The sequence below is a fragment of the Pteronotus mesoamericanus genome, unplaced genomic scaffold (assembly GCF_021234165.1).
Source record: "Pteronotus mesoamericanus isolate MK-2021 breed Mesoamerican mustached bat unplaced genomic scaffold, CSHL_Meso_final contig_726, whole genome shotgun sequence".
Classification (NCBI taxonomy): domain Eukaryota; kingdom Metazoa; phylum Chordata; class Mammalia; order Chiroptera; family Mormoopidae; genus Pteronotus; species Pteronotus mesoamericanus.
The window spans coordinates 127,617-151,831 of record NW_026555243.1 but is presented as its reverse complement, the minus strand read 5'-3'; the positions used below and the strand labels follow the sequence as shown (position 1 = coordinate 151,831).

Sequence of the window (24,215 nt, the reverse complement as noted above, 5' to 3'; positions counted from 1 at the left end):
AGGGAGGCAGGACACTCAGACCCACCTGGGGAAACCAGCCCCTGTCAAGGCCCCCACGTCCCTTCTCCGGGTGTGACTCACTGGCAGGTTCGTGGGGCCGTGGAGAGCCGAGCAGGGACGGTAGAGGAGCCCTCAGTCCCTTTACCGGCCACCCTGACACAAGGGTGCGGAAGACTCTGAGGATGGGGGCAGGGAGAAGAGGCCTCGAAAGGGAGAAGTGGAGACCCCGTGGCCTTTCCCAGCACAGTCAGTCCTTCCTTCCGGCTGCAGTGAGGAGGGGCTGGGGAAACCCCAGCGGGGGTGGGAGGGGGGACCGGGAGAAAGACAAGAAAAGGACAGGAGGGGAGGTGCAGAGGGAAACAGAGGGAGACTCAGCGGGGACAGAGGAGACAGACAGAGATGGAGAGAGAGACACAAATAAATGAGGAGACAGAGAGAGACAAAGAGGTAAGAGGACTAGATATAGACAAGAGAGACATAGAGACAGGGAGAGGTAAGAGAAATAGAGAGAAATAGCCAAGACACACACACAGAGAGAGAGAGAGAGAGAGAGAGAGAGATGAAGAGCCAGGAGACTGAGAGACAGAGGCAGGAACAGGAGCAGACAGACAGAAGCAGAGACAAAGATCTAAGAAAAAAGCAGAGAGGGACAAGAGGGATCCAGGTACACAGGAGACCCCATGCACTCACTGACCACAGCAATGGGGTCCCACACTTACCAGCCACGCTCCACACCCCAGGCTGTAGACAGACAGAAATGCATACCCTGGGGAGGCAGCCCCACCCCCCACGGACATTCTCCTGGCAGTGGGAATGCCCAGGGACGGGCTGGACACTGGGGGCTTCACAGCCATAGTCATCCTCCATCCCTTAGCTGGAAAGAGCTGAGAACCCCCAGGGGATTTCAAGGAAGCTGCCCAGGGGCAGGAAGCCTGAAGGTGGGACTCTCCCATCCCGGGGGGACTGAGTTTAGGGTAAGGAAAGTGAGGTAAGTGCAGGCGCGGCTCCTTCACTTAACACTTGGATGTTTGGCTCATCATGAACTTTTTGGCAGCCATTTTGACTTTTTCAAATGTGGCGTTAACGTCATGTTCATCTTGGGGACTGAGATTTTGGTGTGGGAGGGCAGTGCCTCACGCTCCTCACCCTAATCTTTAAGATCTGCTCTGAGCCACTCCCTCCCCTCCCTGCAGTGGGAGCCCAGCAATCAGGCCACACGCTTGCTTTTCTCTGCTCCGTGAGCTTTTATTCCTGGGGCGGCATCTGGTGACAGGATGTGAGAGAGGGGACTCACAGATCCTCTGATGGAGGGGCATGATGAGGGCCTGAGTGACGAACAGACAGCCAGGGACAGTCAGGAGGGGGCCAGGCTGACCTCCAAATTCAGAAGGTCAGTGCATGGGCCCCAGCACCCTGGCGCGGGGCCTGTTGGGCAGGGGTCAGTGTTCTGAGGCTCAGCGCCCCTGAGCCTGGAGCCTTTGCATCTGTAGGATCTGGCTCAGAATCCGTTGCACGTCTTCATCCATCTGGCCCTGGGGCGGGGGAGCAGAGGGAGAGCTTGGGTGCCCCTGTCACTGTACAGGCAGGGAAAGAGAGGACCCGAGAGCAGCCGGTGGTATGGCCAAAGCCAGGGCTGACTCACCTGAATGGCATACAGGAGGTGGCTCCTATACAAGGCCACCACTGCACCATGGGCCCTGGCAGCTTCCTGTGCATACGGTGGAGGGACACTCAGAAAAGCAAAACACTCCGAAGATGCCAAACTACCCCCTTTGCACCCTGAGCCCCTATTTTGATGGCATGGACCAGTGTGACAATGCTGGTTGACAAAATATCGTAACATTTTCCTCCCATGCCTGGCACATCTGCCCCAGGCCCTGGTGCCCACCCCCAGCCCTCTCCTGGGCTCTTTGTGTGCGCCCAGGGCAGCTCCTACCTCCAGCTGCCCCTGGAGAGCCTTCACCTGCCCGCGGAGGGCCTCCACCTCGGGGCTGCCTGGGGCTGCCAACTGGCCCCGCAGCGCTTCCTTAAGGCTGAAGACCTCCTTGGAGAGCTCTGTGATCTGGGGTGGGAGGGGAGCCGTCAGCGGTGCTCTGGTCGCCCTAAGCCCGGGGCTGGGGGTAGCAGCAGCGGTATGAGAGGGGACAGAGGCTTGTGGGGGAAGGTGACATCCTAGAGGCTGGCAAACTCTGGCTCTTGGATTAATGGTTGGGAGATTAAAAGTCACAAGGAGAATGTTACTTTGCGGAACATGAAAATTAGGTCAAACTCACATTTCCATGTTCACACATAGAATGTGGTTGGTGCATGGCCACGCCCATTTGTGTTCCTGTCACCTAAGGCTCCTGCTGCAATGGCAGACCTGAGCCCCAAACACTGCCTATCGGGTCCTTTACAGTAAAAGCCGCCCCTGTCACACCCCCTCTGGGCGTCTCGGGGAAGGGAAGGCTGATGGAACGGGAGGGGGGCAGGGGGGACGGGCAGTAAGCCTGGTGGGGCTGTGTCAGAAAGCCCCGGGTCTGGGCCCCTCTCTAGCCAGTTTCCTCATCTGTAAAGGAAGAAGAATCATGGTTCTCATAAGTTAACTAATTCTGAATGGTGATTAACTTTAAACTGCTTGGCACTCAATAAATGCTGAGTTTTATTATTATTCCTATAGATCAGAGGTTCTCAGTCAGAGGCCATTCTGCCCCCAGAGGACACTGAGCAATGTCTGGGGGTGTTCCTGGAAACAAGGGGGTAGGGGCAGGGACGCTGTTCAACAACCCACAGTGCCCAAGGCAGCCCCCGACTAACAGTGACCAGCCCCCAAATGTCACTAGTGCTAAGAATGAGGAAATCTGCTGCACATAAAGCATAATCCCTACCATGATTTTATCTTCATTTTATACAGGTGGAAACTAGGGCTCAGAAAGTTCAAGTGACTTATCCAAGGTCACACAGCAAGTCATGTCCGGGAGACTCTTTGCACTAAAGCACCTGGGGCTCTAAGGGTCACATCCACTGCCCAAGGATACGCTGTGTGGCTGTGAGCTATTCACTTTGCCTCTCAGAGCCTCAGTGTGCTCACCTGGAAGATGGAGATAAAAAATGCTTTTTCGCTCTTTAGGTTGTGAGATTAAAAGTGATGGTGTGTGAAAAATTGGCTGAGTCAATAACCAGAGGCCTCTGTTATCATTATTTCTACTATTTAAGAGAAGAACTTGGGCCCTGGCTGGTGTGGCTCAGTGGGTTGAGTGCCGGCCTGTGAACTAAAAGGTCACTGGTTCGATTTCCAGCCTGGGCACATGCCTGGTTTGCAGGCCAGGTCCCCAGCTGGGGGCATGTGAGAGGCAACCGATCGGTGTCTCTCTCACACATCGATGTTTCTCTCCCTCTCTTTCTCCCTCCCTTCCTCTCTCTCTAAAAATAAATAAATAAAATCTTTAAAAGAAAAGAACTTGGGAACTTGGGTCTGAACCCTGGAGGAACCATTGCATGGCTATGTGACCTTGGGCAGGTGGTTTCACTTTTCTGGGCCTCCATTTCCTCAAATGGGGATAATAAAAGCACCAATCTTCTTGGAACTTAATATGAGGATTAAATACATTAACCCATGTTAAATGTACAGCACAGGGCCTGGCACGCAATAGGCACTCAATAAATGTTACTGTGGTAGCAATTAGTAGTTGGGTCAGTAGCCTGCCTGTGTCTGAGTTGTCCCTGTCCTTCTCCGTGCCTCAGTCTCCTACCTGGAATATGGGCTCATTTCCCAGAACCCTTCTAACTGGGACACTATTAGATTCCTCCCTGCCTCTGTTGACTGGGGGCCCCGACTATGTATAGGAAAAGGGGACCCACCTTCTTGTCCTTCTCTTTGGCCCTGTCCAGGGCTTCCTGGGCACGGCTCTGGGCCTGGCGTGCTTTCTCGGCCTCGGTGCGCAGTCCCCGTAGCTGCTGCTCCGCTGTGGCCAGCTGGGCCTCAGCCGCGTGCCGCTCACTCTTCATGAATAGTGCCTCGCGCTGCACCTGTGGCCCAAACTCACGTGTGACCCTGGGGACACTTGAACCCCAAAGATTCCTGGACCCCAGAGGTCCTCTGACCCTCTATTTTGACCTGAGAACATTCAGGCCCATTTTGACCTTAAGAAGTTTGGCTCAGGGAAGTTCTGAATTCCCCAGGGCACTACGATCATTCTGACCCTGCCAACACCTCTGATCTCCTAGCTGTGACTTAATCTCTCTGTGCCTCAGTTCCCTCGTATGTAAAATGAGGATAACAATAGCCCCCACTTCACAGGGTGGTTGTGAGGATGAAATGAGAAAATACATGGAAGATGCTTATAACACTGCCTCGCACTCAGTAACTGCTATACTCGAGTTGGTGATATTATTATTATTATTACCACTAACGTTCTTTCCTCTGCCAGTAGTTGAAGGTAGATTTTTTAAAAATATATTTTTTAAAGATTTTATTTATTTATTTATTCTTAGAGAGAAGGGAAAAGAGAAAGGGAGACAAACATCAGTGTGATCAATGTGTAGTTGCCTCCCACATGCCCCCTACTGGGGACCTGGCCGGCAACCCAGGCACATGCCCTGATTGGGAATCGAACCAGCAACCCTTTGGTTCTCAGGTAGGTGCTCAATCCACTGAGCCACACCAGCCAGGACATGAAGGTAGATTTCTTATAAAATGAAAGAAAAACAGAAGAATTTGGATGAAAAGCAAACAGATGTCCAAAAGTTGATGAATGTATTTTCACAAAAATATCAAGATCAGGGAGCAATGCTAGATTGGCAAAAATTGATCCTGGGGTGGGGGGTAACACTGGCCTTTATAGAAATAGCAGCTCCAGAAAAAAAATCAGACAATAATTAGATGTTACAATTAGTGTAGGTTGGTTACAATTAACAATTTAAATAAATCCTAAACTGATAGATATATCAAGCGAAACTTGTAAAGTTTACCTGAAAAACAAGTGATTGTGAGGAAAGTAAAAATTGCGAGGACATTCATAAAGATGGCCATACTTAGGCTGGACTGTGATCAAGGGTCTAAGTAGTTTAAAAGAGGGTGTTCTTGGAAAAATAACAATTATAGCTGTCATTTATTAATTACTTGTATCCTCACTGTCTTACATAGCTAATATAAATTAAATCACTTAGTTTCCATGTGAGGATTAGGAACTTTTATTGTCTCTATTACATGGATGAGTAAACAGAAGCTCAGAGAGGAAAAAGCTTTATTGACAAGTGATGAATGTAGCTTCTTATTTATATATTTGTTAAAACAGTTCCCAGTTTTGTTTTGTTTTTTACTTTGGCCCTGTCCAGGGCTTCCTGGGCACGACATGCAAGAAAAATGGTGGAGGCCAAAGGTCTACTAACAAGGTTGAAATAAATATTCTGTAGGTTAAAAACAAACAAACAAACAAACAAACAAACAAACAGCCCTGGGTGGTGTGGCTTAATTGACTGACAGCCTGCAAACCAAAGGGTTGCTGGTTCGACTCCCAGTCAGGGCACATGCCTACGTTGCGGGCCCGGTCCCCAGCAGAGGGGGCATGTGAGGGGCAACCACACATTGATGTTTCTCTCCCTTCCTTTCTCCCTCCCTTCCCCTCTCTCTAAAAATAAATAAATAAAATCTTTAAATTGCACCAAAAAATATTTAAAACAACAACAACAAACTCAGCATCAAAATCTACTGGGTTCAAAATGAGATAAAAAATTCTTGTGCATGACGTCCTCTTTTAGAATCGGTTGAAGCATCAAAATGATTATAAGATAAAATGACAGTCTCAAAAGAGCCAGCTGGAAAAAAACCATAGGGTCATTTTGACCAGCAGAGAAAATGAACATTTGGTAAAAAACATCAGAGGAAAACACCTGATACCCTGCTTGCGGAAAAAAAAGAAAAAGAACTCGAGATTTTGACAGGCATGGCTCAGTTGATTGAGCAAAGCGAAACGTCACTGGTTCGATTCCAGTCAGGGCACATGCCTGGCTTGCGGGCTCCAATCCCTGGTTCGGGTGTGAGGGAGAGGCAACCGATCTGTTTCTCACACACATCGATGTTCCTCTCCCACATTGATGGTTCTCTCCCTTTCTCCATCCCTCCCCCTCTCTCCAAAAATTAATAAATAAAATCTTTTTAAAAAAGAAAAGGAAACCTATGAGCATTCTTCCATGACTCTGGGACACGAAAAGGTTTTTATAAACGTATTCCAAAAAGTGCTAACCATTAGAAAACATGATGGGTCAAAACGGCCAAAAGGTTTTAAAGAAGAAAACACAAACGAAATAAAAAGGAAGGAAAGGAAAAAAGAAGAACATGTAAGCTGAAACGTTCAGAAAATCAGGATGGCTGCAGGGTCAAAAGCGAGCCTGGAAACACTGGCAGGGTGCGTGTTTGTAGGATCGAAATCTACGGAATTGAGACACCTCTTGGCTGCAGGGTCAAAACCGATGACCAAGTGGCCGCCGGGTGTGCCTGGTGGAGGCCCAGCCATGCTCACCTGGAAGACCTCAGCACTGGTCTTCTCGTGTCGGCGTCCCAGCTCCTCCAACTGCCCCTCCAACCGGGTCACTTCAGCCTGAAGTGTACCCACTATGCGCTCGTGCTCCAAGCGGGCCACGCTGCCCACACGCTCCCTTTCCAGCTCTGCCCGGAGCCGGGCAGCCTCCTTGCCCGTGGCCACCACCTCCTGCTCAAGGCTGGCCGCCCGGCCCCGCAGCTCCAGGGCTTCCTCCTGCAGCCGGTGGTGCTCAGAGGCTGGCACTGCTGACTGGCGGAGCACCTCTGAGGCCTCGCGCAGCTGCGCCAGGCCCTGCCGAGCCTCCTCACAGGCGGCGGCCAGCTCAGCAGCCTGGGCCTCGGCTGCATCCCGAGCTTCCCCCAGCTCAGCAGCAGCGGCCCGCTGCTCTTCCTCAGCGGCCTTGGCGGTGGTCAGCTGCTTCCGTAGCACCTCCAGCTCCCGGATTTGCTCCAGTAGCACCTCCTCCCGCTGGGCCAGCTCTGCCCGCAGGCCGCGCGCTTCCTCCTCGGCAAGGAGCCTGCCCGCCCGGGCCTCGTCCAGCCAGGCCGAGGCGGCCTCCAGCTCCCGGAGGCGGGAGTCCCGATCTCGGAGGTCCTCCCGGGCCTGCTCCAGGGCTGCCCGCAGCTGGATCATGTCACTGCTGCCTCCGCCACCAGCCCCACCACCCTCAGCCTCACATACCCGCTCCCGTAACCGGTCAGCCTCAGCCTCTGCAGTCTCCCACTTGCCCCGGGCTGCCTCCAGCTCGGTGGCCGCCTCCCGCTCCCGCTGCCAGAGCGCCTCTTCCAAGCCACGAATCCTCATCTCCAGCTCAGTTTGCAGCTTTTCAGAGGCCTCGGCAGCACCAGGGTGTCGGACGGGGCCAGTGGGGACCCCAGGGGTGGTGGCCTCCATGCTGACGGTCTCTGTGCCTGTGAGCTCTCCTTCCACAGCACCCTCTCCATTGGGCCTCATTTTTGGTCCCTCTGCTCTCCTATTTGTGACCCCTGCTTCCGCGGCCTGTGTCTCCAGGTTTTCTCCTTCTTCTAGGTCTTTCATTTCTGTGACCTCAGCCCCCGTGGCCTTCATTTCCAAGGCCTTGGCTCCTGAACCCTCTGTTTCCACAGCCTGAGTGTCCAAAGGTTTTGTTTCTATGGCCTCAGACCCTGTGGATGCTGCTTCCAAAGTTCTGGCTTCTATGGTTTCAACTTCTGCAGCCTCCTCATCTGTGGTCTCAGCTCCACTAACTTTGTTTTCTGGAGCCACAGTGCCATTAAGCTCCGTTTCTGCTGGCCCATTTCGGGTGGCCTTGGCTCCTGTGTCCTCGCTCTCCCCAGGGGCCACCTTCTCTTCTCCAGGCGTCCCTTGTACTTCCCGCTGCTCCAGTGCCCGCACAGCCTCGGCGTGCTGCCTGCGCAGCTGGTCAAACTCAGCCCGGAGAGAGTCATAGAGGGCCAGAGGGACGACCTCAGCTGAGCCATTTGCCTCCATTTCATCTTTCTCGAAGCCCTCCAAGATCTAGGTGGGGGTGGGGTGGCATACGGGGGTAGGGAGGGAGCCAGTGGGAAGCGAAGTGGCCATGAGGGTACAGGACAGTCTTGCCACCTTCCCTGACCATGGACTCAGCCACATGTCCACCCCTCCACCCCAAGACCATGGAGGAACAATCCCCGAGATCTGTCCCCAGCCCACTACCCCAGGCCTCAGTTTCCCCACCTGAACCTTCTCCATAAGCTCCTGGTTCTGTCTGGTGAGGGCATCCACCTGTTCCTGCAGCGAGGCCAGGAGCTCCTGGGCTGACGGGCTCAGCCGCTTGGAGAGCAGCGTCTGGGCCCCTGGCAGGGGCATGGAGTCAGACTTTGGGGTCTCAAGCCACAGGGGAGGGAAGCTGGGGTCTGGAGTGTGCTTTGGGGCCCCCAGGGCATATAAAATAAATAACAAGTGAGGCCCAACCTTTCTTTCAGCTTCAAACTCTCTCCATGCCTGTGGGTAAAAACTCCACCTGCTGGGACCCCAGGGACCAGGTGGCTGGGAGTGTATGGGGGGAGGGCAAGGTAGGGACTCACCTGGAAAGTCGGACAGCTCACCCTCCTCATCCTGCAAGGTGGCCACATCATAGCTGGTGTTCTCCCGCTCATTCTGGAAGGGAGCCCAATGTCTGGCTTGGGTCCCGCCCCTTCCCACCCCCATGGGCCCCCAGGAATCTACAGTGAACAGAGGTGTTCATGGGACTGTTTGACTCCCCACCAGCATCAAACTGGCTGTGTTTCGCTCTCGAAGATTAACTGAGTGCCTACTATGTGCCTGGGCCTATGCAGGGGCTCCCAGGAAGACTAGTAAATGGCCCCATCACTGCCTGAGTGTGTGACCATAACCCCAGTGACTGGGGCTGCACATGCTGCCTGGACACACGGGACTGAGAGGGGGCGGTGGGGGCGTCCTCGCGAGGTGCATCTGTGTGCTGGGAGGCTGTGGGCCTGCAGAGAGCACGGGTGCACAGTGCGCATGTGCTGCTGTGCGGCGGCCCTTGCCTCTCCTGTGCGAGCCCCTGCAACGGTGTGTGATTCCGCACTTGTGCTTTAGTCTGTTGGGAGTGCATGGTTGCGTTTTGAGTGTGTATATGAGTATGTCTGTGTTCTTATTTTGAGAAATATATGTGTGTATGTGTATTTGGTGGGTGTATCATCTGCGTGTGACTGAATGAAAAGTGTTTGTTGTGCGCATGTATTTGTGATGAGTGTGACTGTTTTTTCACGAATTTGTCTGTTGTCTGTTTGTCAGTTATGTGTATAAGACCCCATGTATATGAGCACGGTTGTCCATTTCTGTGTGTATGTGTGTGTGATTGTGTGTTTTGGGGAATGTGTGTATTATGTGTGTGACTGTGTTTGTATGTTTGTCTGTGTGCATCTTTGCATGTGTATCAGACTGTATGTGTATTAGTGTGGTTGTCATGTAACTGATTTGAGAGGCCCCCTCCCGGAAGGCCCCGTTCCCACTCCCGGCCCAGCCCACCTCCAGCAGGGACAGCCGACTCTGCAAGCTTTCCACCTCCCTTCCCAAACTCTCCTTCTCTTCTTGCTTCTCTGCCAGCAGCTGCTGTAGCTCCTTCACCTGGATAAGGGTGGTAGAGGCCCAGTCAGTCTCCAGGAAGAAACACAGGGCAGCTGAGAGGCCAGCTCTCCCCCAGCCTTCCACCTACCTGTCTCTCCAGGCTGTGAAGGGAGCTGGCCTCCGCCTCTGGCACCTTAGGAAAGAAGATGGGACAGAACCTGGATCTGGGCTGGGGGCTCCCCTGGCCCACTTCCTGCTTAGTAGCCCTCCCTCCCGACTGCAGACATCCACTGCGCACCTGCCGCGCACCCCACGCTGCTCTGCCTGCTCCGTTACTGAGCGCTTCCTGAGCGCCTGCTTTGTGCCGGACCCTGTTTGAGGCCACTAATTCATTCACTCACTCACTCACTCACTCAAATATTTGTCCATCCTATAAATATTTACCAAGCATCTACTGTGAGCCAGGCACCATTAACTATGCCTTCCCTCATGAGGTTACAATCAATGGGTGAATATGAATAAAATATGCAGTATGTCCAATAGCAGTAAATACTTTACATAAAAATAAAGGGAACTGGGAAGTGAGTGGAAAAGAGCGTTACAATTTTAAGTAAGGGGGGCAGGAAAAGTATCTTTGACAGGGCGTCTTTGAGCAATGACCTGAAGCGGGTAAGTGGGAGAGCCATGGAGGGATCTGAGGAGTGTTCCAGGCAAAGGGAACAGCACGTGCAAGGGCCCTGAGGCAGGGTTGTGCCTGGCATGTTGGAGGAACAGTGAGGAGGCCTGTGAGGCTGGAGCACAGTGAGTGAGGGGAAGAGGGAGGAGGTGAGGGTGGGGCGGTAGGAGCCGTCTTCTCACCCCGAACTGCACCCCACCCCAGCCTGCGCGCCAAGCCTGTGTCCCTGCTGCTCCTCACCTCCTGCTTCCTCCGTTCCTGGTGCTGCTCCAGGCCCCGGATCTTCTGAAGTAGGCGGCCCCTCTCTTGCCGCAGCCTCACAATCTCCTCATAGGCATCGCGATCATCCTGCTCCCCCCGCCCCAGGACCCACCACTTTTACAGGAGGCTCAAGGGCTGTCCCACTGCACACTTGAGCGGGAGCTCCCTCCCCCCACTCCTACCCCTGGAGGCCCCTCATTCTTCTCCATGGCAGGGCACCTCTCACCGGCATAGGGATGCTGGCGGGGGGCTGAGGTGCCTTCCGTTTCTTGGGAGCCCCTCGCTTCTCATGGCTGGACACAGAGTTCTGGTGGGAGGGGGTGAAGGAACACATGGGAAACATGCCAGCCTCCCGCCGGAATCAAACAACCCATACAGCCCCCTAGCTGTTCCAAGCCCCAACTCTGCCCTCACTTCCTGTGTGATCCGGAGCAAGTCCCCGCTTCTGCCGGTCCTCACTTATCCCAGCATAAAAGGGAAGACCATGTTCCCTGAGAGTTCCAGATTGTATGCTTTAGTTTTTACCCTCTCCGGGCCTTGGGACTTTCCCCAGCTAGACCAGACTGTCTCCAAGTGTCCTTTTCCTGTGGAACTAAGGTGCTGGGAGAGGAAAAGAGGCCAGACCTGCCTCCTTACCTGACTACATCAGCCCTCGGGAATCTCAGTTCCCCTCACTGCCCTCCGCCCTGCCCCATGCTCTGACGCCAACCCTCCAACGTTCTCACCAGTTTTAGGAGTTATGCTGTGGGGCTGCCACTTGGTGAGAAAGCACCCTGAAGGTAGCATTCTTCCCAAACAGGTCCTTTCAAGGCCTAACCCTGGGGCAGGGGTCTGCCTCTTCCTTCTCTTCCCACAGAGCTTGGGGCAAGGGGAAGGCAGTGTGTGCATAGGAAGGGGGCTCATTCGCCGCTTAGAGGTCCATACCTGAGATGATGCCTCGCCTGAGTCTTCCTCTAGGAGGGCGGGGGTAGGGGGAGAAGAGCAGGGTCAGGCACTGTGTTCTAGGGACTTCATTCCCCACCCTAGGCAGTGCATTAGTGGAGACTGGGGACTTTATGGGGGTGGCTCCTGATATCCCAAGATTCAGAACTTTTAATCTGGGAATCAGCTACTTTGGCATAATGCTGATAAGAGGGGCCTTGAAACTCTCAAAAAGAGAGGACAGCGGCAGCTCCAGGATGGGGCCAGTGGGATGCCAATTCTTAGAAAAGGCAAATACCCAAGAATAGGGATGACCCAGGAAAGTAGAGTGGACCCTTAGACTATTCTAAAAGCTCTGGTGCTCCTTGAAACTGTCCAGAGTTGGATCGGGGGGAGCCATAAAACCTCCTATATGTGGCATATAGGGATACCTTGAAACTGTCCACAGTAGGGAGAGAAAGGGGTAGCAAGAGACTGCCTAGAAGGAGGGTGCCTGAAATTGCTCAGAGGCGGGGCTTGCATACCGCTGGGTGGTGAGGGGCGCTGGGCTGCCTCCTGCAGGAGGTGCAGAATAAGCTTGTCCCCTGCCAGGGTGCCGTAGTGAGCAGCGTCCTGGCCCAGCGCGTCGGTGATGCCTGGCTGAGCCCCTCCCTGCAGCAGCACCTCCACTGTTTCAGGGCTTGCCCCCTCACAGGCCAGCATGAGGGCCGTCCTACCAAGAGAGGGGGCTACTGAGAGGGTAAGGACATCCTCAAACCCCTACACCTTCCTCACCACCCAGCCTGGGCTGAGGGAGGAGGTCAACTAGGCCGCCCCACCACGGAGGTTAAGAGGCTTCCCAGTGTCACACAGCACACAATGGATGGCTGGGAGAGATGCTCACCTGCCTTGCAGGTCCTGGTCGTTCACGGCAGCCCCGTGCTGCAGGAGGAGGCGGCACAGATCTGTGTGGCACATCTGAGCTGCTATGAGGAGAGGTGTTGTACCCAACTGGCGGGAGTTGGGTGAGGAATGAAACATCAGAGACTGACTCTGGGAGGCTGGGAAGCCTATATAACTGTCCCTGAGTTTCATCTGAAACTTTCCCACTTTTCAAAGGAGGCCTGGGATACTACCGCTTGGTGGCAGGACATGCCAAGTATGGTATCTTTCCCCAGAAGATCCCAGAGGCTCACCCGATCTCGGGGATTCAGCTGTGCCTTGAAGGAGCAGAGCATTTCTGAGGAAGAAATGCAGCCACCAGCCACTGGAAAAAGAGAAAAGGGTGTGGGGTAGGTGAGGTAAAGCTTAGACATTTTCTGGGAGCCTTTTGTTTGGGTGTGATTCTTATCCTTTATTTTGTGAGAAATTCCCACCTCTCTGAAAGATCAATAAAAAAGGTATGAATCCTATTTTACAGATGAGGAGACTGAGGCCCCACCAGGTCCATGGTCACCCAGAGGGGTCAGAGGCAGAGCCAGGATCGGGACCCAGGTCTGCTGACTCCCAGTCCCAAGCGCTTTACATGTTCACCGCGGCCTTCTCTTAAGCTAGAACTTTGGGCGGATTTTCACGTGTGTCCCCCCTTTGATTCACCCAGCACTTCCTGTGTACTTACTATGTACCAAACCCTCGCACAGGGAGTATTAATGTTCACCAGAGGGACCAGACCTCTGGGAGGTTGGGCAGGCTTCTTGAGGTTTGATCTGAGTTCAGAGTTTTGAAGGTTAAAGAGGGAAGGCAGAGGTTACTGCATGGATAAGGGCTCTGAGTTGGAAGCTGGGTGAGGTTGACGTGGGAGATGGAATGGACGTCCGGAGCCTCAGAAAGGGGTGGGAGGGCTTTCTGCCGGGAGCGGTCGCTGGGCAGGTCGACAAACTGTGACGCCTGCTGTGTGCCCAGAGAGTAGGGGATTTTGTTTCCTGCTATAATCCTAATGCTTAGAACAAAACCTGGTGCATAGCAGGTTCTTGAGAAGTATTTACTGAACGAAAAAAATCAATGAGCGTCTGTAGTGTGACCTAAGGCCTTGTTACCACTAGGTGGCAGTGTACTTCAACTTCAGGGAATAAAACTCTAAAGTACACGCGAATGCATTCTGTGTTCTCAAGGGGACAGGAGTTTCCAGAGTCATCAGTGAAAGTCATTCCAGAATCTCATTGGCATGGTGGACAGAGGTAGGGCTGAGTCCTGGCTCAAGCGGGTAGGTCCCTTTCCCTCCCTCAGGGAAAGAGTTTCAATTTGATGAGTGTAAAGGCTACCGGGACCTTTGGCCCACCTGAGAGTCCCTATGAATTCCTCCAAGGAAATTACACTCTGGTCATCTGCCCCCTGCCCTCGCCCTGATCATCCTTCCCAGGCCTGGCTGTGCTTTGGGTTCAGATGGTCTAGGTCCTCCCTACTTTTTTGTGGGTGAACCCCAATCACCTTATCTGTCCAATCAGATCATTGTTTGTGGCTCAAAGGATCACTGAGGCCCAGTGCCTGACACACAGGAAGTGCTCAGCAAGGAAGAAAGAGAAGGAAAGCAGATCCCCACAGCCCTGGGTAGAATAACCCGCAAGCCTAGCACCTTCTGGGCCACGGTGGGCAGGGCAAGGCTGGGCTGTACCCACCTGCGTGATGCAGAGCTGTCCACCCACTGCTGTCCACGATGTCCACCACGCAAGAGGCCTGAGGGGAGGGTGGGCCGGTCATTTGAGGAGCCATTCCTCTTCGTTGCTGGCTTCTATAGGAATCGCCCCTCCTTGGCTCCGCTATATTTCAGGCTCCTTGTTTCACCCCTTCCGCCCCTCCCACTTACCTGCTCTGTGGAGCCTGTCTCCTCACGGGCCTCTGAGTGACTCTTTGTTTTTATAAAAGTTGGTTAAAAAAGGCAATAGCTAGGAGCTCAGGAGCATCTGAGGGTTTGGGGATAAGATGGGAGTTCTAAGAGTACCTGTGGCCAAGAAAGTACCTAGGGTTTGGGAGAAACTGAAGCGTAGGAAATGTCTGGTATTGGGAGTATATCTTGTATGCAGGAGGCGTCTGGACACTCAGGAAGGAGGAGCTCAGGAGTAAAAGGGCCAAAGAATAGCTAGGATTCCGGGAGTACAAGGGGCTTCAGGGAATTGCTATAATTCAGAAGTAGTCAGGGCAGGGGAGCATCTGGGGTTCAGGGAGTATCTGAGACAAGAAAGGAAATGACCTGCAGCAGTTGCTTCAAGCACTGTGGGTGCCCATACTTGGCCGCCAGGTGGAGAGCATTGTAACCTGAAAAGGAGAGAGGATTTACTAGGGCTCCCAGTACTCAAGGAGCTCTGGCTGCTCCCTAACTTGTGTCAACTATTTGTGATGATACAGTTTCCCTGTATCTAGCAAATCCCCAAACCCACGTACTTCTCAAAACCATGGTACTCCCTGTAGTCAGAGACTCTCCAAGCTCCAGCTAGTCTATGTCCCAGACAAGCTCGTCTTAGTTTTGCTCCACGCCCACCCACTCCCTGAGCCACTGCCCCAGCTACTTCCCACAGCACCAGCTGTTCTAAAAGCACTGGCCATGCCTCTCAGAATCAACAGTTGTTCTGTGTATCCCAGCTAATCCATACACCCTTGCTCTCCCATGTGTCGGCTACATCCCTGTTTTTAATATTCAACAAATTTGCAGTTACCCTCCACATCCTGGCACTATGCTTGTTGTGTAAAGCTTCAGCCATGGCTATGCCCCATGCCTAGTCACTCCCTGATCCCCCATTACTTCTTTTGGCTATGCAATCTATCTGTTATGCCCTCAGATCAGGAATTAAGTCATAAACCCAGATTCTCCTTTTATTCTGGATATTCCCAGAGCTCCAGCTACCGCTAAACCCCAGCTACTCCACATACTCAGTTACTCCCTCCAAACTCTACTTACTATTCTCATGCCCCCAGATACTTCCTAAGCTCACATACTCCTCTGTTGCAACTACTTCCTCTGACTCAACCACAAACTGAGTCCCAGCCTCTCCTCATCTACAAGTTGACTCACCTTGCTTGGTGACAGCCATGGTCCTTGTCCTTGGGTGCCACAGCCTGACACCCCGTGATGCCCTGGGGGCACTAAAAGGAACCCCCTCTTTCTCAGCCAGACACTGAGGACATGAAGCAGGGTCTGACTGGACCCTCAGGCTGTGCACCTGGTCTGAGTTCCTCCTCCCTCCCCTGGGGCCTGGTGGGTGGTACCTGCCCCATCTGTGCTCATGACGTTGGCGCCGTGTGCCAGCATCACCTCCATACAGCTGGCTGCACCCCTCATAGCTGCCAGGTGGAACCTGGAGGTCAGAGGTGAGGGGTCAGCCACAGGGTGCCTACCCTTTAGCCACCATACCCCCCAGGTGTGGGCACTCACGCGGACTTGCCCTCGGGGTCCAGCTTCGTGGGCACCAGACCCTTGCGCACGATGAGGGAAGCCACCCGTGTGGCATCGTTGTTCTCCACAGCCTGCAGCAGCCTCTCATCACTTTTGCCCCAGTCCTGGCTCTGCGGGGCACACCCAGAGGACCATGGGGCCAGGCAGCGCTGCCTCCTCCCCACTTCCCCTGGCAGGGGCTCTGGGCTCTCACCGCCCGCCCCTGGACACTTGCCTGGCGCCTGACTCTGGCTGCCGGCTTCGGGATGGGGCAGGGACCACAGGGCGGGCAGGAGCCGAGGTCGGTGGGGCTGAGCCGCAGCTGCGGGGCGTGGGGCGGAGGTGGTCCTGACTGGGGTCCTCAGTATCCTCCAAGCCTGTGCCCCAGCATCTATTCCTAGGCTCATCACCCCAAATATCTATCCAAACCCATCGCCAGCATCCTCCCAGATAAGCCCCCAGCATCTTTGCAAAAATTGTCCCCCACACCTAGGCCCCCAGCCAGTCCCTTAGTGAACAGCCATCTTTCCATCATCCCCCATCAAACTGACCCACAGATCTTTCTGAACTACCCTCAGAAGTCTTGCCATAGGAAAGCCTAACAATGTCCCTTTAAATGTCCCTCAGAACCACCCTCAGCTATCGATACTACCATCACTCTTACAATGCCACAATTGTGACCCAAATGTCCTCCGAGATCTGTTCCCCAATATCATGGCCTGAAATGTATACCAAAATGTCTTTCCCAAGTTCTTGATGTGTTTTCCTAAATCATCCCCCTAAAAGGCTCCATCATCGGTCCCCAAAATGTCCTCCTCAAAAATCTCTCAAATGTCCTCTGAAATTGTTCTCCAAATGTCAGTAACTTTTCCCAAAAACAGTCCCCTCAGATAGCATCCAAATTGTCCCCCAAAATGACCCCATCCAAAACTGTTCTCCAAGTGTCCCTTCAAATGCCCTCTCAATTATCCTAAGTGTCCCCATCTGTCCTTGAAGCCCCCATCTGTCTCCCCAAAAGCCCCATCCATCCCCCAACCTCTGCCCCCACCCAGCTTGTTCTTCCAGGGTCTGGGGGTGGGGAGGGGTGGGACGAGGGGAGACTTAGGACCCAGGTCCCACTGGCTCCCAGGCCCCCTCCTCTGGCCCTACCGCAAAGGAGGTTGCGGAGCATAGACACAGCTGCTTCATGGCGTCAGTGGCCAGAGGGGCCGGAGGGAGGGGCAGGCACTGCTAGAGCTCGATGGTCAGACCTAACGGTGGTGCCAAACCCGGCGCTGCCCCTCTCGCCCCTATTACCCGCTTGACCCCCTCCCGTTGGCCCCTCCCCCAAGGTGAGGGGGGAGAGCCAGGGAGGGGGCTGGGCTGGGCGGAAATGGAAGGGTGGGGGTGGGACAGGGGAGTGGTGCCGCCCTGGCCCGACCTGACCTGATTTCCAGGAGGAGGCTGCTGCCAAGGGGCCTGGCTCCCTCATCCCTGCAGGCTGCCCACTGGATCTCCACGGCCCAGCCTGCCTGCGTGGTCTCCACCTCCTTCAAGCTGGCTGGGAGTGGCAAGTGACTCTCCGCCTGAGCCCTGGACAGACAGAGCCTCCCACGGCCACCCTGAGATCCTGGTTCACCCACCCATCATTCATTCACTCATTCATTCATTGCCCCATTCATTCATTCATTCAATCCCTCATTCAACTGCCAGTGGGGCTCTGCAGTATGATAAACCTGAATTTGAATCCAGGGACACACCCTCTGCACCCCTGCATGTACTACTCTCTGTGTGACTCCACTAAGATACTTACCTGCTTTGGACTTCACTTTCCTCATCTGGGAAACGGGTTTCATAATAAATAATAGCTACCACAGAGGGATATTGGAGGACCATGAGACACTGTATGTGAAGCACTCAGCACGGTGCCCAGCAGATAGTGAAGCGTCATAAACATGAATTGACTCATCAAAAAAAGATGTGGTTGGCCCTGGTCAGGGTGGCTCACCTGGTTGGGCATCATCCCGCAAACTGAAAGGTCGCAGGTTTGATTCCTGGTCAGGGCACATGCCTGGGTTAAGGGTTCAGTCCCTAAAGGGTTCAGTCCCCAGTTGGGGCATGTGCAGGAGGCAACTGATTGATGTTTCTCTCTTACACCATTGTTGCGCTCTCCCTCTCTTTCTCCCTTCCTTCGCCTCTCTTTATAGAATCAATAAAAAAAAAATTAAAACTTTTTTTTTTTAAGATGTCTTTGGGCCTGTGTGTACATCTAATACCGAATCCTGGGGATGCAGGATAAAAGGTGCTTGATTAAATCATTGAAAGAGAGAGGGCACAGACTTTGGCTCTAACTCTAAGGGGCTGGCTTGTCCAAAGAGGGGACTGAAATGGATCTCCTGGATCAGGCCTCGGATTCCCAACTGCCCTTGGCCTGTCCTCTGGGACAGGCCCCCACAGTGTGCCATGGGCACCACCCTCCTGCCAGGGGCTCAAGGCAAGTTTTGGCATTACCTGACCCCTCTCTCTCCCTGCACACCCAGTCTACCAGGCCAACCCCACTAGCTGCAAACTGTGTTAGGTCTACCTCTTCTCGCTGGTGGTCCGGCCCCTTCACCAAGGGTTCCATCTGGGGTTACCTCTTCCTTGGCCTCCCAGCTTTGGCCTCATCCCCTTTGTCCTTTGTCTACCAGCTCCCTCAAGCCTGCATCAGATCCTCTCTCTCTCTCCTGCTCCAAAGCCTCCAGCAACCTCACTCAGCATAAAAAGCAGACTGCTCACAAGGCCCAGGAAGTTCTAAGGCAGGGGATCTGCAAACTGCGACCCTTAACCAAAGCCCACCCTTGCCTGGTTTGTCGTTTGGGAGCTCAGAATGGAATTTACACTTGTAAGTGGTTGGGTGGCGAGGGGAAATCCAAAGAATAATTTAGTGACACATGAAAATCATGTGAAATTCACATTTCAGTGTCCATAAAGTTTTATTGGGACAAAGCTATGCCCATCCATTAAACACAGCCTATGACTGCTCCCAAGTTGCAATGGCAGAATTGAGGCTGGAGGGTCTAAGGAGCCAAAAATATTTATTGTCTGGTCCTTAACAGGAAAAACGTCAACTCCTTTGTCAACTCCCTGAGCTCATCTCCCCCTACATTATTTCCCCTGGTTCCATCCATCCTGCTGCAGTGGCCTCCGTTCTGGTCCCCAAACTGCTTGGTCCCACCTCCGTGCCTTTGCTCTTGCGGCACCGGCCACCTGAGGACCACCCCTCCCCCACTGTCCTCACGGCTGATTCATTTACTATTGTCTGCACTGGAAGACACCCCCTCAGGACAGCCTTCTCTGACCACCCTTGTCACTCTCTAGCCCTACTTAGTAGGGTTTATTTCTCCTTCATTGCTCTTAGCACCATCTGACATCATACTGTGTACTTTCTGAAACATTGTTTCTTCTTTTTCTTGTTTTTCATTCTGCTTCTTCTTGGTCTCTTCCCTAGAGTGTCATTTCCACAGGGCAGGGCTCTTGTCCCCCATGGTCACTGCTGTAACCCTAGCAGGTGCTGGGGAATAGATTTTGCAGAACCCAGTGCAAAAGGAAAATCGGGGGCCCCTTGTTAAAAAATTAAGAACTTCAAGATGGTGAGAACAGAATGGTAAACCAGACAAGCACCTAAACAGGGCCTGGCACACACTAGGTGATTAATAAGTTTTTGTTGAATGAATTAAAGAAATGGTGACTCTGGAGAATAAATATGAGAGAAAGAAAATAGGTTTTCCGGGAAGCATGGAGGCTTTGGGAGTCCAGGAATCTCTAAAACCTCAATCCTTTTCTTGCAGGATTTTTCCAAAACTGAAATAAGGGGGCAGCAGGTCAGTGGGAGGCTAAGCTCACAGCTCCAGTTAACTCCTATTTGATGGACGGAAACACTGAGGCCCAGAGCAAGTATTGCCTGGATGGACGGGGAGGGCACAGCAGGAAGCAGAGAGACCGGAGCAAAGGTGTGAGGGCTGGACCATGTGCGCAGAGAAGAGGGGAATAAAAGGTCCGCAGAGCCGTGAGGTGGGACTTCTGTAGTCGTGGGTGTTTGCTTTCTTCCCTTGGGGAGCTGAACAAAGGCGGAACCTGACTCCTGCTGCCTGATGAGAAACTGGAGCTGGGCAGGTAGAGGGAGGAACAGCAGATGCCATGCCGGATGTGTGTGTTGTGGGGGAGGGAGGGAGGGAGGAGGATGAGCTTCTCCCCTCCTTCCTCCCTTAGGCTTCCCAGCTACCACTCCAGCGCCCCCAGCCCAACCCAGGCCCCTCCGTGCTAGGAGTAAACACTATTCCCCTTCACCAGACACCTCCAGGGACCCTCATACCCAGTTTGACATTTTAACATCCGCCAGCCCCCACCGCCCCCCCAGGTGCTGCCCCCCCTCCGCCTTCTCTTTCCTCCTTGACTTTGTGCCACACACCTATCAAAACACACCCATGTTCTGAATTAGGAGTTGTTGTTGTTTTTTTTAGTTTCACAAAACTTTTTGAAAGATTTGATTTCAATATAATCCGGGTTTTGAAATTAAACAGTTATTTGGCTTACCACTGGCTACAAATTCTCAGAAATTTTGGGGGGCTGGTGTGAGAAATCCAAGTTAGGAATTGGTTCCAAACAGGAGGAAAAAGTTTAGGGTCCATTCCACAGTACACGAACCTGAGTTCATGTCACGTTTTGTAGGAAGTTCGTGAGTCATTTATTCCTTTCTATTTCTCTCTGTTCTCTCTCTCTATCTTTTCAATCAATGCACTAGCCTCCGGACCCCTCAAAAAAGCCCAAATCATGGGGAAGTCTGGTGTCTCAATTCCAAGCTGTGTGACCTTGGGCAAATTCCTTAACCTCTCTGGGCCTCTATTCCTCATCTATAAAGTGGAGATAATAAAAGCTATTACTTCATTAAGAGAATTTAATGTACTAGCATCTGCAAAGCACATGGTAAGCTTTTATATAGCATTTGAATACAAATAAAAACAAAAATAAATGAAATAAAAATGAATTCAATGACTTTCAGTTAAAAATTAAAATTAAAATAAATTTAACACTGAAAAAGAATGTTGAAATTAGTAAAAAACAAAAATAAAATAAAATAAAATAAGTTGGGAAGACTGAGGGAGGCCACAGAATGGGTGGCAATAGATCCAAAGTCGTAGAGCTTGTCAAGGACAGGATTCAAACCCAAAGCCACCTAACTTTAAAACCAGGCTTGTGGCCCTGGCCCTTTTCTGGCTCCCTAGGACTCCTCCAGCTGGGCCCTCTCTGCTCTCAGCTCTCCCTCACAATCTTTTCTCCAGCCAGAAGAACGTGCTTATAATCCCGTATGTGCTGAAATCAACCAGGCCTGGTCTAGCCTCTGAACCTTTGCCCACACTGGTCCCTGTTCTGCTCCTACATGCCTTCACTTGTCTAAATCTTCCCTGTCCTTCCAGGTTCCTCTCCAGAGCTGCCTCCTCCAGGTAGCCTCTCTGATTGCTCTGGGCTATGAGTGCCAATGGGAAGCCCTATCAAGTGGTTGAAAGACTAAGGGCTCTGAAGTCGGGCATGTTTGAACCTTACGCTGCCACTTTGCTTTGTGTGCTTTCTGAATAGAAGAGGTTAGTTAACCCTTCTGGACCTTGGTTTCTTCATGCTGTAAGCATGAAGTCAAGCCTGACTGAGGCCAGCACAAAGGGGCACTGTGGTTCTAGATGCAAATCCTCACTTAGGTGTCTTAATCTATGCCCTGGACTTGGACTGGCCTTCACATTGGCAGGGACTGGGGAGGGGGCAGGAGGGAATGGGGATGATATAAGAAGAAGTATTTCCCTCTGAGGGTATACAGTCCAAGATATAGCTGCAAGGGAAGCCAGCTCGATCTCACCTCAGGGCCTTTGCACTGGCTATTCCCTTTGCTTGAAATGCAATTTTTTTCAAGTAAACACACAAGTCCCTCCCTCTTCCCTTTCTGATCTCTGCTCTAATATTAGCTTCTTGGCAAGGCTTTTGCTTACAGCTCACTTTAAAATTGCAACCATCTTCCCACACACTCCAATTCCCTTTCCTTGTTTTCTTTGTCTTAATGGCACAAAATATGCCTTTCCACTCATTTATCTTGTTTTGTGCCCATCTCCCCTACCCAACTGTCAGCTCCTGAGGGGCAGATATTTTTGTCTTCCCCCTATTCATTGCTGCTTGTTCTGTGCCAAAACAGTGCCTGATGCCAATATTTGCTGAATAAATAGTCAAAAGCAAGAGATGTGGTGAATACAACACAATATACAGATGATGTATTACAGGCTTGTACACCTGAAACTTATGCAATTTTATTAACCAATGTCACCCCAATAAATTTAATTTAAAAAATTTCCCTGCCCTGGTTGGTGTGCCTCAGTGGAATGGGTACAGGCCTGTGAACCGAAAGGTTGCTGGTTCGATTCTCAGTCAAGGCATGTGCCTTGGGTTGCAAGCCAGGTCCTCACTTGAGGGCATGGGAGAGGCAACTGATCCATGTATCCCTTGCACATTGAGCTTTTTCTCCCCCTCTTTCTCCCTCCCTTCCCCTCTCTCTAAAAATAAATAAATAAAATCTTTAAAAAAATTTTTCCAAGGGCAGGTGGCAACTTTATCACATAAAAAATTGAAAAGTAAATGTGACTTGGAAAAGCATCTAACATGTGACAGTAAAGACATGTGGATAATGACTGAATTGTATTTTTTTAAAGATTTTATTTATAAATTTTTCAGAAAGAGGGAAGGAGAAGGGAAGGAGAAAGAGAAGGAGAGAAATATCAATGTGTGGTTGCCTCTTACGCACCCCGCCCAGTGGCGACCTGGCCTGCATGTGCCATGACTGGGAATCGAACCAGCGACCCTTTGGTTCACAGGCCAGCACTCAGTCTACTGAGCCACACCAGCCAGGGCTGAATTGCATTTTTAAATCAATTAAATTCCTTGAATGTGAAATTGCGCATATATATATATATATATATATATATTTATATATTTATATATATATATATATTTATGCACACCCCCCCACACACACATATACATACACATATATATAAAAAACAAATTTGCCTAATAAAAAAAAAGCCAGAGATCAAGATCCCCAAGAAAGTGAGTCCTCAGAAAAGCAAGTGGTCACTGTAACTGGGGAGAACAGAGATCTTCTGGAAGAAGTGTTTATTGGGGCCAAGTTGGGAGGGAACGGGAGGGTTTCGTAGGCAACAATTCGGGGGAGGTCATTCTGGGTGGAGGAGCAGACTGGGCAAAGGTACAGTGGCTGGAAAGCTTGAGCAGGAAACAGTGGGGACATCAGGGCAGCAGGGGGTAGCAAAGAGGAAAGGAAGGGGAGATGGCCAAAGGCTGAAGGGGTGAACTTGAACCTGTGGAAAGTGAGGAACTATGGAAGACTTTTGAACAGGGAGGATCCTGGTCATATGGAAGCTGCCAAAAGAATCTGATAGGCAGCAGCTAAAGGCTCAAAGGCCCAGGGGATCAGCCAGGCCCTAGGGGGCAGGAACCTGAGGTTGGGGGAAAGCAGGGAACTCAGTGGCTTCAGACTCACCTCTGACTTCTTAAATCGAGCCCGGAGAGTCTTCATGCCAGCATCCGATGTTTCTCTTCAACCCAGGCCACCTGGGAAAGGGCAGGGGGTGAAGGACATCATTCCTGGCGAGCAGGAGGGCCAGCTGCCTTCCCCTCCTCAAAAAGACCACTTCCTCCTCCCTGGACCATCCTGGTCCATAGAGCAGGACACAGATATGCCCCATTTCCTCACTGCTGTGTGTCCTATGGCAAGTCACTTGCCCTCTCTGAGCTTCACATCTCTCACCCTTAAAATGAGGAAGATAATCCCTTCTTGACCAACTCATGGTAAGTTTTCAGTGGGGTCCATAGCATAGGGTCAGCAAACAGCAGGTGCTCAAAAATGCACTTCACCAGGGGCCCAAGCAGATCAAGTTTTTTCTGGTCTCTAAGTTTTTAACTGTGCAATTATTTCTACCTAAAATGCCTTTCTTTTTTCCGTCTTTGGTGAACTCCCAGTCATTCTACGCAGCCCAGTTTCAAAATCCCATGTTCTTACCTATCAGCTTTGCCTCTCACCAACAGGCAAAGCTCTGACTCACCAAACCGGGTTCCTCTAGCCCCACCTGGGTCCCTTCTTCCCCAGCCATGGCTTCACAGGCTCAAAGTGTCTGGGCTGGTTCTAGCATCCTGAATAGTTAAGGGCTCTTTGGGGGCCAGGCCCAGAGCTGAGGCTCTCGGCACAGAGGCATGTTTCTTGGATAGTCAGAGCATCCTTGCAGCTAAGTCCCCTGACACCAGCCTGGCTTCTGAATGAGAACACGGAGGAAAGTCACTCAAGGTGGATGGAGGTCTGAGGCGATCTGCACACACGAGCATGTGGCGTGTGTGTGCATGCCTGTTGTCTCTGCACCTTCACCTGCTCCATGTTCCATGCATGTGC

The 24,215-nt window shown here is 52.1% G+C and overlaps 1 protein-coding gene across 1 annotated transcript; it reads right to left on the bottom strand.

Annotated features, from left to right (window-relative positions):
• Positions 1–1,454: 1,454 nt before the first annotated feature.
• ANKRD24 (ankyrin repeat domain 24) lies at positions 1,455–23,348 on the bottom strand. Its single transcript, XM_054582874.1, has 21 exons — positions 23,313–23,348; positions 15,993–16,079; positions 15,758–15,888; positions 15,592–15,680; positions 14,579–14,643; positions 14,007–14,064; positions 12,588–12,658; positions 12,296–12,402; positions 11,939–12,124; positions 11,416–11,455; positions 10,718–10,798; positions 10,471–10,578; positions 9,703–9,747; positions 9,516–9,614; positions 8,567–8,639; positions 8,217–8,335; positions 6,501–8,018; positions 3,841–4,008; positions 1,937–2,062; positions 1,643–1,708; positions 1,455–1,532 (listed from the first exon to the last, which is right to left on the bottom strand). The coding sequence occupies exons 1-21, from the start codon at positions 23,346–23,348 to the stop codon at positions 1,455–1,457; spliced, it is 3,351 nt and encodes a 1,116-aa protein (XP_054438849.1).
• Between the last annotated feature and the right edge of the window lie 867 nt (positions 23,349–24,215).